Below are 14,536 nucleotides of genomic sequence, written 5' to 3' on the forward strand. Positions count from 1 at the left end.
GTGAAGCTAACTTTGTTGATCTAGTCTCACCCATTGCTTTCCTAAAACAAGTTAGTGCTCATCTTAGACAAAGAACTGCTCTTTGTTTAAAAATAACTTGAGGTTGCCAGTCCTTTCAGAGAATGTGATTATTTCCTCTGGCGAAAAAAGAATAACATGCCTTATCTACTCAAGGAAAACATTTAGGATGCCCTTTCCTGCTTTCTTTGTCCTGCAATAATCAGCTTTTTTTAGGAAGAACATTTCTGCTATCAACATTTTTCTCTGGTGGAGCCTGTGAAAATAACCTCAGTCTGTATTGTCCTGTGATGCACTCCTGGTAAATATGTGTAATACGTCAACTATATTTGTCCCTTTCTCCCACAGAGTTTAATAAAGGAAATTATTTTGATTAATAGCTTTTAGATTTAACAAACAACACTCTTTTGGGTTATACATCCATCTGGTCCAGTTTCTAAATTGTCAGCTTGATGATGTATGTGAATGTATACAGCAGAAACAGATGACTGGAGGGACTTGTGAAATCCTGCAGAGAATTAAGTCGGCAGATTGTTTCCCCCAGTGAGCAATTTTATAGAACTTGTAAACCCGCCCAGGGCTTACCTCTTACAGGATACAGGAGTTCTTGTGAATCAAGAGGCTTATTCTGTATTCCTTTTGAATATACATCTTCATTATTGTCAGGTTGTCTGGGTTCAAAGTGAAGAGTAGAGGTTTGCTCTTCATTTGTTTAACGCTACTAAGCAGGATTTAGCAAGACTATCTGTATTTATTTGATTAGGCTCCAGCAGAAATGATCAGGTACTTCTGAGCTGGATTGCATGAGAGTAGGATTATGATATAGTATAATAATTGTAACGTGTAGGAGTGTGGTGGTTGTTTTCTTCTTTGTCAGCTTGTGTATTATGCACCAGTGAGATGGGACTAAGCTTTACATTGTATTCCTACAAGTAAGTTCTGTATTATATCTCTTGGCCAGTCACTCATGGACTCTTCCTGTGTTCTGACTCACAGTTTAAGGTTGGACAGAAAGGTTACATATGCAGAATTCCCACATTTCACTTGAATAATATTTTCTCATCTCTTTAAGGTGACTGAGAGCTTGCACAAAATTCTACCAAACTTACAAAACCAAGCGTTACCTAAAGGAGTTGATTCACTTTTGCTTTTATACCCATACTCCTTTTAACAACTTAGAAGAATGATTTTTTGTGAAGGGAAGTCTTTGTCTGATTGCTTGAGACAAAATACTCAAACTCTGAAGACAATCTCCTGACTTTTCTTGCATTAATTGGCAGTCTCATGAAAGGTATTACCCTGTTCTCCAAGACGTGCCTTAGCTAGTAGACTAAGTGGTTTCTTTTTTTTTTTTTTTGCTTTAAAATTTTTTGTTAAATAGAATTTCATCTTTTTTCCAACCAGGTTTGAGGGAAAGTTTATGAATGGTCTTTTTTCTTTGACTTAGACTCACCACTCTTTTTTTTGTTATTCATTTTTGTAAATTATTGCTCATAAACATGTTAACATGACTACTAGATGGTAGTCATTACTTGTTGCTTCTCATGACTATTGCCCAGAGTAATAGAACTAATGAAGTAGAGCCTACTTGTACTTAATTTAATGTTGTGGTGATATAACACAGAGGTTTCTTTTTATTTTCTAGTCAGATGAGTTACACTAAAATATAATGATTACATGGATTACTTCCAAAGGCTAACACCTCTTCAGGTTTACATTCTTAAACCTCTTATAACTTTAAAAAGCTCATCCTGATGATAATTTTTTATATAAAAGGACTTTTTTGTCTGCTGTATGAATCCGACATACTATACGGTGCAATTATTACTTCTGTCCTGAGAAATCTGTCCACACTGGAAGGAAAACAATTTTTCCTTCTATTTCAGTACCTAATTATACATTCTGTATATATACACGCTTCTGATAATGGGTTTTAACCAATATTTTATTGATTTGCTGTTGTTACATACAGAGTAATAGCTCTCAGTTCTTTGGAATTTCCTAATTTTAACATAATTAATGTCTTATTTACAAATGGCAAAAATAGTGAATATTAGTAACACTGTGAGTTGTATATCCCTTCAAGATGCTTGGGTGCATTAGTACTAGCTGTTAGAATGATTTTTAACTGAGTGTTTCTTTTATTACAATTCATAGTGCAGTGAATGCAATATTTGAAGTTGATTTATGATCAAAATTTTTCGTGTACATCCTTTAAAATTTTAAGCAGATTAACTGTAGCATGTTTGCAAATAGTAAAGTAATTATTAACTATGCTTTAATTTTTTTGATCACCTAGTATCATAGAATCATAGAATGGTTTTGGTTGAGAGGGACCTTAAAGACCATCTAGTTCCACCCCCCCTGTCATGGGGCGGGACACCTTCCACTAGACCAGGTTGCTCAAAGCCCCATCCAACCTGGCCTCGTTTAGATAGAGGTACTGTGCGCTGAACATAGGAATACAATGCTTTAGTAAAAATGTACTTAAATGTTTGGGAGGTGCAATTCATTGGTCCTACATCCTATAGGATACACAGAGTTAATATAACAGTTCTGTATGCAGAACAATCTGCTTGTGATAGCTTCAGGCCTTGGCATTAAAAGCAAAACCCACCAAACCCAAAGGACCCCATCCCCTGCAAAAAAGCTAAGCAAACAAACAAAACCCCACCCCCCAACAAACCCAAACCTCCCCCCCAAAAAAACCCAAGAAGAAAACCTCTCAAACCTTAGTAGTTATGATGTTATTTTCAAAACACTATTTAAGTTCCCTCTCTGCCTAACTGGAGTTTAACCCTGTCTGACTTACAAATCTTTTATTTTTCCTTTATATATCCTTTTGATGTATCTCATCCATCAATGTTAGCAAGAACAATAAATGCATTGATCTATTGCTACACTTGGCAAGTTAAATAACACTTTATGTAAGAAGTATTGATTTATAAAATCTAGTACATGTAATTAACATTATAACTGACAAAAGTTGAAAACAGTATTAACTTGTTGTGTATTTATAACCCAAAGAAAATTAAATAAAATATCCAGATTAATAAACTAACTCCTTTTTTTGCCTTCAGATATGTCAAGTTATGTTTTCAAGAACAGTGATGTGTTTCTTCCAATTCTGCCAAGAAGAAATTATGTGTTTTGTCAGTATTGTGGAAAATAATTCTATAGTCTCTAGATATATGTATCCTCAGGGGTACCTGAGGTGGTGAAAGAATGCCACTTGGATAGTTCTGAAAAGGTTTAGTGTAAAAGACACAGAAATAACTGACGATATTAGGGAAAATTAAGGCAGCCAATTTATGTCAGGTTTTCAAAGAGCCTTTGATCTGGCCCTTAATTAGTGCCTGCTTTTCTGCATGAAAGCATGCAAAGGTGTATCTCCCTGTTTGCATGTAGAGTGTATTATCCAGTTGTCTACACAAATTATGCAAGGAGATACTCAGAGCTCTGCAAGGATCACTTTGTGCTTCTGTTTCTGACTCAAGCGCTAGCCAGGTGCCTGTTCCAGAGTTTGCTTATCACGATGGAAATATTTCAGTTGGATTCTGTGAACTTTGGACTGTGTTTTGATGGCATTTTTGTCCTAGTTCAGCATCACATAAGGATATGAACTCTCCTGTCTCTGTTCAGTATAGCGTATGATCATGTGCTTACCACCCTTGAATTCAGTAGCAACATTGAGATCCTTTGAATTGAGTTTGTTGAGGCAGGCCTTATAAACCTATTTACATTTTTCATGTTTAAAGGGCAAAAAAAGAAAATTACAAGTTACATGTAAACAAAATAACAATAGCAGTAAGAAGTGGGCGTTGTTTTTTAACAAAGGTTTGTGCATGAATCATTTCCCCTTCAGTCCCCTTTATCAAGAGAGACGTGTGTTTATATATTCCATGGATATTCATAGCTGCTTTGCTATTTAGAAATAATTCTCCCCTTGAAATAATAAATAGGTGGCTTTACGTGGCTTTCAAGTCTGGCGGTGCCTTTGCTGTGCCATTGTTTCCCCCTGCTGCACTCATGTTTCTGTTCTGGTACTTCCAGACACTCATCAGCTCTTCACCTTTTTGATTTGTCTTCTACAAAATAACCAACTGAGAATGCTCTTATACCAAGGATGAAATTGTGGAAAGCACATTTATGTTTTTATCTTTTCTGTTCTGTTAAATGTTCTGTAGGGTTTCATCTTGCCTTCATCCTGATGTCATTTGGAATATTTACTGGAGATACATATGTATATATATAGATGGATAGATACCAGTGTGATCAGACTGGCCCTACAGTAGTTGGACATTGTAGATTATGTAGTAGCCACAGTAGCTTCCTTTGCAGTTAAAATAATGAAGGAGATCCTGCTGTATTTGGATTCTCTTTCTGTAAGGCAGTTTTGCCTTCCACCTGCTGTGTGCTGAGATTCTAACAGTCACAACTTATTTCCTTGAGAGCTCCACAAGTCTCTGTAAACATCACTAGATATGAAGAGAATATAAAAAGCATGGAGGTTACACTTTGATACCAAATTCAGCCCAGCGAGGTTGTAGGTTTCTTTGGAGGTTTTGTTTTGTTTTTGATAGTTAATGGGTTCTCTTTTATTTGCCCGCTTTGTACACTATTGTGCCTTTTTCTTTCAGTACATTTGTAACTTTCTTTAAGATATCCTCATGAATATTTCTAAAAATAATTCTGCAGCCTTTTTCAAGGATGAACTACACTAAATATAACTTAAGAACATCATCTGTAGCTTCTTGATTTTTAATCTTACAGCAGATATTCCGTGAATTCATGAAACTATGAATTGTGCTTGCTTTCTGATACACAGCAAACCAATTTTTTTTTGCCCTGACACAACTGAAGCATTATAGGAGGTCAGAAAGTGGAACTAAAACGTGAGGTGTAGAAATTAAACAGGAAAAGGAAACCTTAGTGGGACTTTAGGTTAATACATCAGGAGCTACTTGAGGCTCAGCTAAAATGATATCAGCACTTCCCCCCCCCCCCCTTGGCTGGTCTGCTAAAGAAATCAATTTTAAGAAAAGGATGATACAATTGCATGTGGGAAAATCTTTCTCAGTGTATTTGGGGATAACCAAGAGAGTTTTATGTTGAATTTTAAATGGAGTGATGTTACTGACCACTGTCTTTTTTTTTGTGTTGGAATGCAGGTCCTGTAAAAACTCTTTTGTGCTTCTGTGGGCCTTCCTCCTTTCAGTTCAGTTTTGAGTGTTTCTAATAAAACTCAATAAATCTTTTCTCAAAAGGGAATTCTTCTTCAAGAATTTATCCTGTAGTGATTGAAAGGATGATCTTTAAATAGATGTCAGAGTCTTAGGGAGTAGATTTTATGAATGCAAAGAATAGGTTATGTTTAAGGACTTTTAAGCAACTGGTGATAGTATGGTATTCTTTTTTATCATAAAAAAACATGGTCTAGCTTTTTTCTGTCGTCTTGTCTCTGCATAGCATGCAAATATATTTTTGTGGCTCATCTAAAGCTCTTTGTAGGGAAAAATGGAAGAAGCCTAAGAGATATAACAGGAAATGTTTGTGCCTTAAAACAAGGCAGAAAGGTTGGAATTATTAAAACAGGTTTTCCTGTAACAAGTCATTTCATGGTGTGTATCTTAGAACTTTAGAAGTTTCTAAGGGAATGACTTGTGATGTTTGTTCTTTTAAACAATACTATGTATTAGTCAATATTTTGGAAAAACATTTGATCTGTTAGTGTCAATAAATGAGGAGCTTAGAAGCAAAATAGAATCTGCAGTGCTGTTTAGGTAATTCTGAAATAAGAGAACTGATGCTTCAATTTAAAACTAAAAAGAATTTTTAATTAAACCTACTTAACTATCAGCGTGAAACACTCATTCTTGCCACTTGGGACTCCTATTCTATTGAATTGTTGAAAGCTAATCATAACTATACATTACAGAATATTTAGTTTTCCTCTTGGGATGGCATGCAACAGGTATGCAATCTTAAGTTCAATATTTCTTCCACCCAAATCAAATATATGATTGGCAATTACCCAATAACTGACTTGCCAATTAGTTGTTTGACCTATTCAAGGCAAAAAAAGTTACCCATTGAAATCTTGTCTCCCAGTGACTGTGCATTTAAAAGAAATAAATGTCACTTATTCTAGAAATATGTAGGTTTCCTCACAGAACTTGCTGAGTCCTAAAACAATTTAATTCCATCCCCAATTAAGGCTTTAAAAGCACTATCCATCAACCTCAGCTGATACTGTATTTGCATTTAGAGATTATAGTAGAGATATCCAGCAAGCAGGTTATCTTTCTTATCTATAGGAGGACAAAAATGGGTAGTGTGGGCTCATTTACTTGACTTATGAAATTGAAGAAGAAAGACTGATTTAAATACAGTTGCTTCAGTACTATTCCGATATAAAATCAGATATCGTCTTTGACAAAAGTTCAGGAAATCCACTTTAAGGGAATGCTTTATACCATTGGGTGAAAATTCTTAACTACGGCACTATATTTGAAAAATAACCTGATATTTTAATGAAATATTCACTATGATGCATCAGTCCTTTCAAATCCAGGCTTAGAATGAGGTAGTAAAATGCAATTTAAATTTAATTGTTGTACTTGGTGATTTATGTCACGCTTCCAACCAAGAAAATTTGAATCTCAAATATCCAATATTTTTGGTAGAATAGCATTCCTGCAAATCAATACAGTTAAAGTGACTGAATGCTCTAATGTATGTTTGACATTGTTGACAGTTTATGAATAGATCATATACTAACTTTCACAACATCTCACCAATGCATTTTAGAAGGTTTGAATTCAGAAGAAGATTGATTCAAATATATCTGAGTTCTAGCTGACTTCCTGGTACATTTCCCAAGATTTACTATGTAATAATTCCAAATTCTTATGCCATATAAGCTACTGAAGTTCATTTCCACAGGAGAATACAGCTTGCATCCAGAGCTAGCACATGTATGCAATGCGTAGCAGGAACTAAGATAATAGGATTAAAAGGTCCTTTTGAAAAGGAAAAAGAGAAAAATCTTTTCCATATCCAAGTTGAGAATAAGAAGAAAATGGTCGTGATTCCCCAGAAGGTTGCATTTATCAGCTGTCAGTCAGTACAGAAACGCTCGTACTCAACTGTATGTGCTCTGAAGCATCAGCTTGTGAAAGTCACAGCTGAACTTTAATCTGTTCTTGATGGGATTCTGCTGTCCATAGTTGTACCTACTTTCTTTGGATTACTGTAAAGATTATTCCTGTCTTTAGTTTGGGTTTCCTGACTCTAGTTTCCTTTTTAATTTAACTATACTTTTGTATTATGCATTCAATCCCCTGGATGCATCTTTTCAAATACTCTTTTTATGGCAGTTATCATTAACCTACCTGAAGATGGCTCACATCCCTTTTCCTTGCAAACAGCGAGAGCAAAAGCATTTCTGTATTGTTGCACTTCTCCTGGGCTGATCATTCAGCTTCTGTATGTAGTTTATTTATCTAGTCTCATTTTCCTGGAAAACTCCTCAGAGATACTCTGTTCTTTATTTTTCTGTGTCAGTTGATTGTAGCTTTAGACATGCATATGAAGAAAGGGTGATGTGCATCTTGCTTTGACTAGGGACTAATAAGCTAAAATCAATATAGGTGTGTTTTTTAATAAACCAATTGTATTTTTGTTTGGGTTTATTGAAAAATGTATCTCAGTCAAAAATTTATTTTCAGTATCGTATCTGTTGGGTGAACTGAGTGATGAAAAGACAGCTGCTCAAATGATATTTGTTAGTGATTGAGCTGTATTTGCTCTGACTTGCTGATCTATGAACAGGTTAATCTACTATTAATATTCAATATTAAAATAATATTTAAACACCTAAAAATGGCATAAAAGTAGAGATACATAACAAAAACAAATAGCAATGGCAGTGGGGATCTCTTAACCTGTTCTCTGTACTCACTATATTATTCTTCCTCTGACTGTATTCAGGACTACAGTAACTGACTTTCTCAAGATGTGAGCACATGATTTTACCTGTAACTGTTGGTATCCAACATTTCTGGAGAAAAAAATGCTGAGATTTTAACAGGGTAGTTTCAGTGTTTTTTACTGATGAAGGTGATGTGGTACTTCTTTGGAGTATGGTAACTTTCATTTTCTCAGTAGGATAGAGGTGTTCAAGATCAAATTGCATCTTTAATTAAAATATATGAATTCCTGAGGGATAGGACTGCAAGACTGCTTTCAAGGTCTTGTAGCACCCTGTAGTAACTGAAAGATCTATTTAATCTGACTTTGTTTTATGCATTTTACAAATGTAAGCTGTTAGAGGCTAAGAATCATTAGCCAGACTTTGTTTATGTGTTTATTAGAGGGTATGTTTGAGGTCCCCGAGATGGTACTCTCCTCAGTTTCTGAAGTCATGGTCACTCACGCTATCCTTATGAGATTAGATTCCCTTGGTTAACTAACAAGCAGCCACTCTTGGAATTTTTGTTTTCATTCTATTCAGTACAAAGCTGTACAGTCAGACTGCCTTCTCCTCTTTCAGATTGTATTTGTAAGTTCATGCCTGAACATGATTTTCAGGGAGAGTAGAGTATGAGCAAGCTCTCAGCTTTTCCGTGATATATCTCATCTGCTAGGGCTGGGGAGAAGCCCAAAGTAGATAACAATTGCATACAGCACCATTTTTGTATTTAAATGTCAGCATTAATCCGTACAAAAGTGTATGGGCATTGTTGAATTAGGTCCTGAATCTATATTTTAAGATAAAATCCATCTAAGCTTTGCATGTACCAAAGAAAGAAAATAGGCGGCTAAGCTGGCAGTGTAATGGAACTCTTGCAGTTTAATGATGCACAAAAGCAAGGCAGACATATTTTGGAGCAAACTTCCAGATAATTTTGGCATATTAAATCCTATTTTTTCTTAAGATTTACATAAAAATAAATCTGCACTAGTCAGCATCTTAGCGAGTTTGGTAAGCAGACTTAATGAAAATTTGTAGAAGCTGTATATATGTGCCAACAGATCAGCACCTTGTCCTTTCACTCCTCCTTGCAACTCAGATAATTTTTTTATTTATTATTATTTTTATTTTTAAATCGGCGTAGCTGAAGAGCCAGAGAGGCTGGAAGTATTAAGACATTTAGCATGTAGAAGAAAGCAACAGTGTATAGCATGAATGGTTGCTTTTTTTTTTTTTTTTTTTGGCAGAAAACTATTTTACCTAAGAATATTACTTCCAGTATTTCATTATTCCTATTTCTAGGACTCAGATAGGCTTTTTATTAGCTTTTTGCTCTGTCCTTCAAGAGAATAAAAGTGAGATGCTCTCATGGCTTCTAAATCCTTGATTGGCCAAGGTTAGCCTTATGGTGAGCCCTTCCTGTATTTAATTAATAAAGTGGAAGTATCTCATACCTATTAAATGACCCCCTTGTATCTTCCATCCCTTAGCCAGTTATTCCTTTCCTACAATTTTCCTTCTGACATGGCTTTCATTTTTCCTGCCAGTTTTCCTGTTTGCCTGGGATGCTCTACGACAACTAAACTTTCCTTGTAGGCCCAGTTTGAAAATCTGCTTTCCATTACAGCTTAAAGATGTAAAGCTTAGGGTGCAGCACTGTTTTGATCATGTGTCTGAGGTGTGAGCAGCACTGTGCCGCAGAAATGCCAAAGTCATCAAAGCTTTACTGCTACCTCTCTTCATGGAATCTTTGCTCAGTATTTTATTTTCATTTCTGCTTTCAGTGAATATTTAGTGAGCTCTGATTACATAATTGAATTTGATAAACTGATGGTATGTGATTGATGAGAAAGTCAGGAATAAAAGATTAGAAGATAAAATTACTTCAAGGGTTTAAGTAAATCTTCCAGAGAGCTGGGGTAATTTATAAAGCATGCTATATTCTTTATAAAAATATTCCCGTAGGTCTATTAAATTTTAGCTTCTACCAGAATTGGATTGACTTTTGAGAATCATTTTCATGTAAAACCAGCTTGATTCTGATACTTTAAATGGGAGATAGCTCTGAGTGGGTTGCAGCATCACTAGGTTTGGAATATTTGAGTAGGAAATGTAGGGCTGAATGACAGACTTGTGGGCCGCAGTCTTTGTCTTTCAAATAAATAATTTTTTCATGGAAAGACGTAAGTTAGAAGGAGTGAGTGGATAATTCAGAGTGAAATAATGAAGGAGGTTATGCTGCCTGAGTCTTTAAATCACTGAAAAACAGGATCAACAAATTACTCAGGTAGAGGATTATAGTGCCAATAGCAGTTTCACTGTAGTCTCCCTGAATAGCTCAACTTTCTTCAGGAAGGAATAGTTTAACAAGCTCATTTCGTGAGCTTCTATATACTAGCAGCTAAATGTCATTGTTTTCAGGGGACTTGGCACTAATCATTTCAATTTACCAATTGGGTTCTGTTACAACCCCTTCCCCTAAATACCAGCACAACTCCCTGCCGCTGCCTTTTCATCTCCAGAGGAAGCCTGACACCTTTAATCTTGCAATGTCTGTCTCATAACTCCTTAGAGAGACTCCCCAAAATAATGTGAAGCCTCTGAAAGGATTTAACATTTCCTCACTTGTTTAGAAATATCTTTGTAAAAAATTGCTTTTTGCTCTGGGTAAGGTAACTCTGTTTCACCCTAACATTATCTAACTCTGACTAAAATTTTTCTTTATAAAGTTTTAAAGTATTGGTTGATTTTACTAGCTAGGAGAAAATGGGAATTGAGATAGGATTTCTTCACAATATTTGCAGTCATTAAGACAAGAAAAAAGCTTTGCAGAATATAATCTCAATCACATAGTAGAGTGGAGAAGTGCAAAAACCATCTTTGGTTTGCCTGGTACTATCTGCTAGTTTGGAACTGTTGCTCATGTGCTGAATTGTCATAGCTTCCTGTGTATCCAATTTAAAGAAAATATTACTGATCTGCACTAGCCATTAATCAATTCGTTTGAAAAAATCAGAAGAGGGCCTTACCTCAAAGTACATTTTTTAATTCAGTTTGTTAGGACAGATTTTGTGTAATAGTTTGCAAGTATTGCTTTAAGATGATGTGCTTTTTTCCTGCAGAAATAACTGTATCTTCCTGAAGTTAAATTCTAAAAACTAGGGAGACAATTTGTCAATACAAATCATCAAATGTGTTTGCAGCTGAGGTTCAACTTTATAGCCAATTGTAGCAAACAGTTTGGCAAAAGTCAACCTGTGACTCCCTGACCGCACTCAGCTGAAGCGCAGCTGCTACCCTGGGACTGTACGATTAGGCTGATAATGAGTCTGTGTTGCTTTGTGGTTTGCAAAGTAATAAAAATTCCCTGATAAGAGGCAAAGTGGAAGATAAGGGCTTAGAGAGGTTGGCATCACCAGGCCGAGCTGCACACCCACTGCTGTCCCAGTCTTCAGTGGAACACTAGGGCACCTTGAAAGCCACTGACACCTCTGGCCTTGAGCTCCTTCTTCCCTAATGTGTGTGGTTGCTGTCTTGTGGCTATCAGCTATTAAAGATTATAGTATGTGACCTGGGGATTCAAAAATTTCAGACAGCCTTCAATAGTACATGAGGTCACTTCCCCATAAACTGTAAAAGATAGCTTAAACTCTTTAAATAGCAAGTATAACAATACCTGAGCTTAATCTAAAATAAGTTTTAAAAGAAAGATTAGCAATTTACCTGAATGGTTAATTGCATTGGGACAACATTTGTGTATCTTTTGGGGTTTTTTTTTGTATTTTATATATAAGATACACACACACACACACTGCACTCCTAAAAAGCAGAGTGCAGTAATGTCTAACTATTAAATATTATTCCATATTTTGTATTAAATCTCTGACTTTGAATGTAACTTGTGTATTTTATATATATATACATAAACATGTTAATTTTGCTTATAGAAGGTATTTGTAAACTTCTAAGATAAAATCTGTAGTTCCTACATAGTTACAAGCAGAAATTTGATCCATAAAGTGTGAAAACCATCTTCCAGAGGTGACAAGGGGTGGGTCTCTGGCAGGTGTAGACTTGTAATAAATCTGCATTTGAGTGGAGCTTTGGCAATTCACCAGTTGAGAATTTTGCTGCTTGGAGTATTTTGAGCATTTGTGATCAATGGGGGAAAAGAGTTTGAGACTACATGTGACCCTTGAACATTATTGAAGTACCCTAGTTCAAAATCTGTTTAGTGGTTTCAGGTAATATAATTTAACACATTTTGGTTGGCAGTAACGTTGAAAAACACCTTAATCTTGTGATTTTGTGAGGTGTTTTTTTCTAAACTCTTTTTTCTATCAAAATTCTTCATTTACCCTGAGACTTTTCTTGCTGTGATAATCATTTCTATCCAAGATTACTCTTCTGGTTTCAATTCAAGGAATTAAAAAAAAAAGAGCTTTGAGTGGATTTAATCCCCACAGAGGAGAGGGGAAAAAAAAAAGCCAATAGGGCTGTTCACTGCCTGCCACAGTAGACAGTGCTGAAATTCTCATATGTATAAACAGTAAACATGGACAAAATCTTGTCTGAGTGGGCACTTCTCTTCTAAGTAAGTACCAAAGACTAAGGTTATCAAGATCTTGTGAATTCTGCCTCTAAAGATAAAGCTCAGTTATGAATATAACAGTGCAAACCTTAACTACTGAATCATGTTCTCTCTTGTTTTATGATGGCCATTTTGAGAAGTAATGAGCTAAATATTGGTGGTTTATACTGTACTTGCTTAAATAGCTTACAAACCCATTTTCTCTTTGTATTTCAGATGATGTTGCACCATACTTCAAGACTGAACCAGGCTTGCCCCAGATACACTTGGAAGGAAATCGACTCGTACTTACGTGCCTTGCCGAAGGCAGCTGGCCCTTGGAATTTAAGTGGTTACACAATGACAGTGAAATAACCGCCTACTCCAGTGAATATAAGTAAATAACAACTATATAATAGCCTTCTCTAAGTGTAATTGCAAAAAAAACCCCCAAAACAAACACCACCACCCCCAAATCCCCAATACTTCAAACCAGCTTTGTAGATACTGATACATTGACAATGTTTTTTCTCATGAAAGAAGACTTTTTTGTAAACAAGTAAGATCTCTATGACAGAATCTCCTTCGCTAAAAATGATATTTCACACTTCAAAACAGGGGTCTTAACATAAAATTTTTAAGTACCAAAAATGCCTTTTGCTGGAGATTTAACCTTACATGTATTTGTAATAAATAGCAGGCATATTCCTTAGCTAAATGTTACGTATGATGTGCTACTCATCCTTGAACAAAGCTAAGCTTAGTGGGACTATTCTTTTCAATAAGATCTAGAAGAATGTGGTCTGTCTTAAATTGCATATGGAACTTTTGGTTTCATTTCTGAGAATGCGAAAATTAATCTTGCAGTTTAACAAACTGTTCTTCTGTGATTATGCACTTTGTTCCCAGGACCTCACTGACTCCCTTCCCATTCTGCAAGACATCCCATCAAGCAAGAGAAAAAACACACTGTGGCTAATCAGAGCTACATTTTTGCTGATAGGCACCAGATTGCTGGCCAAATATCAAAGTGTAAAACAGCCAGGTTTTGTATGCTTTTCTCTAATGGGAGCATTAGCTGGGTCTCCCCTATGCAATTGGCGATTTCTATAACTTATAGAAATTTAATATTTATGCAGCTTATTTATTGCTTTCAAATTTTGTTGAAATTACCTAGTGAATTCAGAAGTTATAAGGGGTGGGTATGTGACAGACGGAGCCCTCGTATAACATTTGTATCTTTAGCAAACCAAGCTAAATACTGCACTTTCATAATTACATTGCTTAAGGTAGGGAAAAGTTGTGCTCCATCACTATAGACAGAAATCACAGTATAGATTAGTATAAAAATGCAGATAATGATATAAAGTCCTATACTGTTACATAAGGTAGTCCATAATTACCTTTATCAAAGGTTTTCAAAATTGTAACCTAACATTAGTTCTATTTTCAATATTATTCACATTTACAGAGCAGTAGGGGAAAAAAGTCCCTTAAATAATGTTTTAAAACTTTTTTTGGGTCATTTAGCACATAAAGTATTTAGCAACTATGTTTCAAACCAAACATACAGTTCTATATGAACTTTCCTAGAAATTAAAGACTTTTGATTTAGATCAGACCACTTAGTCTTGAGTAACTGCAACTATTAATGGTTGCTGTTTTCAAGCCTTGAGAGATGCTGATACCTCAAAATGAGCCATACACACATATAGAAGAGATTTGTGAATACGTTCTAGAAAATAAAAAAAAATACCTATTAGCACAATTAATCACAGAAGGTTTGAGTATCACTTTGTGTAAATGCCACTTGTTTTGACCAACAACAGCAGTCTGTTGTAGTTTCTTGGTAGAAGGAGCTGACAACAGCTGTTAACCCCATAAGATGCTGAGAAAGTAAGACAAAGAAATGGTGTGGGAGGACAAAACGCATGAACATAGAATCAACAAAAGCAAAGGTTAGAATTCGAGTT

The 14,536-nt window shown here is 35.5% G+C and overlaps 1 protein-coding gene across 1 annotated transcript in view; it reads left to right on the forward strand.

Annotated features, from left to right (window-relative positions):
* Positions 1–14,536, forward strand: part of SDK1 (sidekick cell adhesion molecule 1) — a 410,390-nt gene that overhangs the window by 108,004 nt on the left and 287,850 nt on the right. The window contains exon 2 of the mRNA XM_010570301.1: positions 12,801–12,960. Within this exon, the coding sequence (XP_010568603.1) occupies positions 12,801–12,960 (160 nt within the window). The remainder of the gene's footprint in view (positions 1–12,800; positions 12,961–14,536) is intronic.

The sequence above is a fragment of the Haliaeetus leucocephalus genome, unplaced genomic scaffold, assembly GCF_000737465.1.
Source record: "Haliaeetus leucocephalus isolate CR32 unplaced genomic scaffold, Haliaeetus_leucocephalus-4.0 Scaffold295, whole genome shotgun sequence".
In the NCBI taxonomy this organism is placed as follows: domain Eukaryota; kingdom Metazoa; phylum Chordata; class Aves; order Accipitriformes; family Accipitridae; genus Haliaeetus; species Haliaeetus leucocephalus.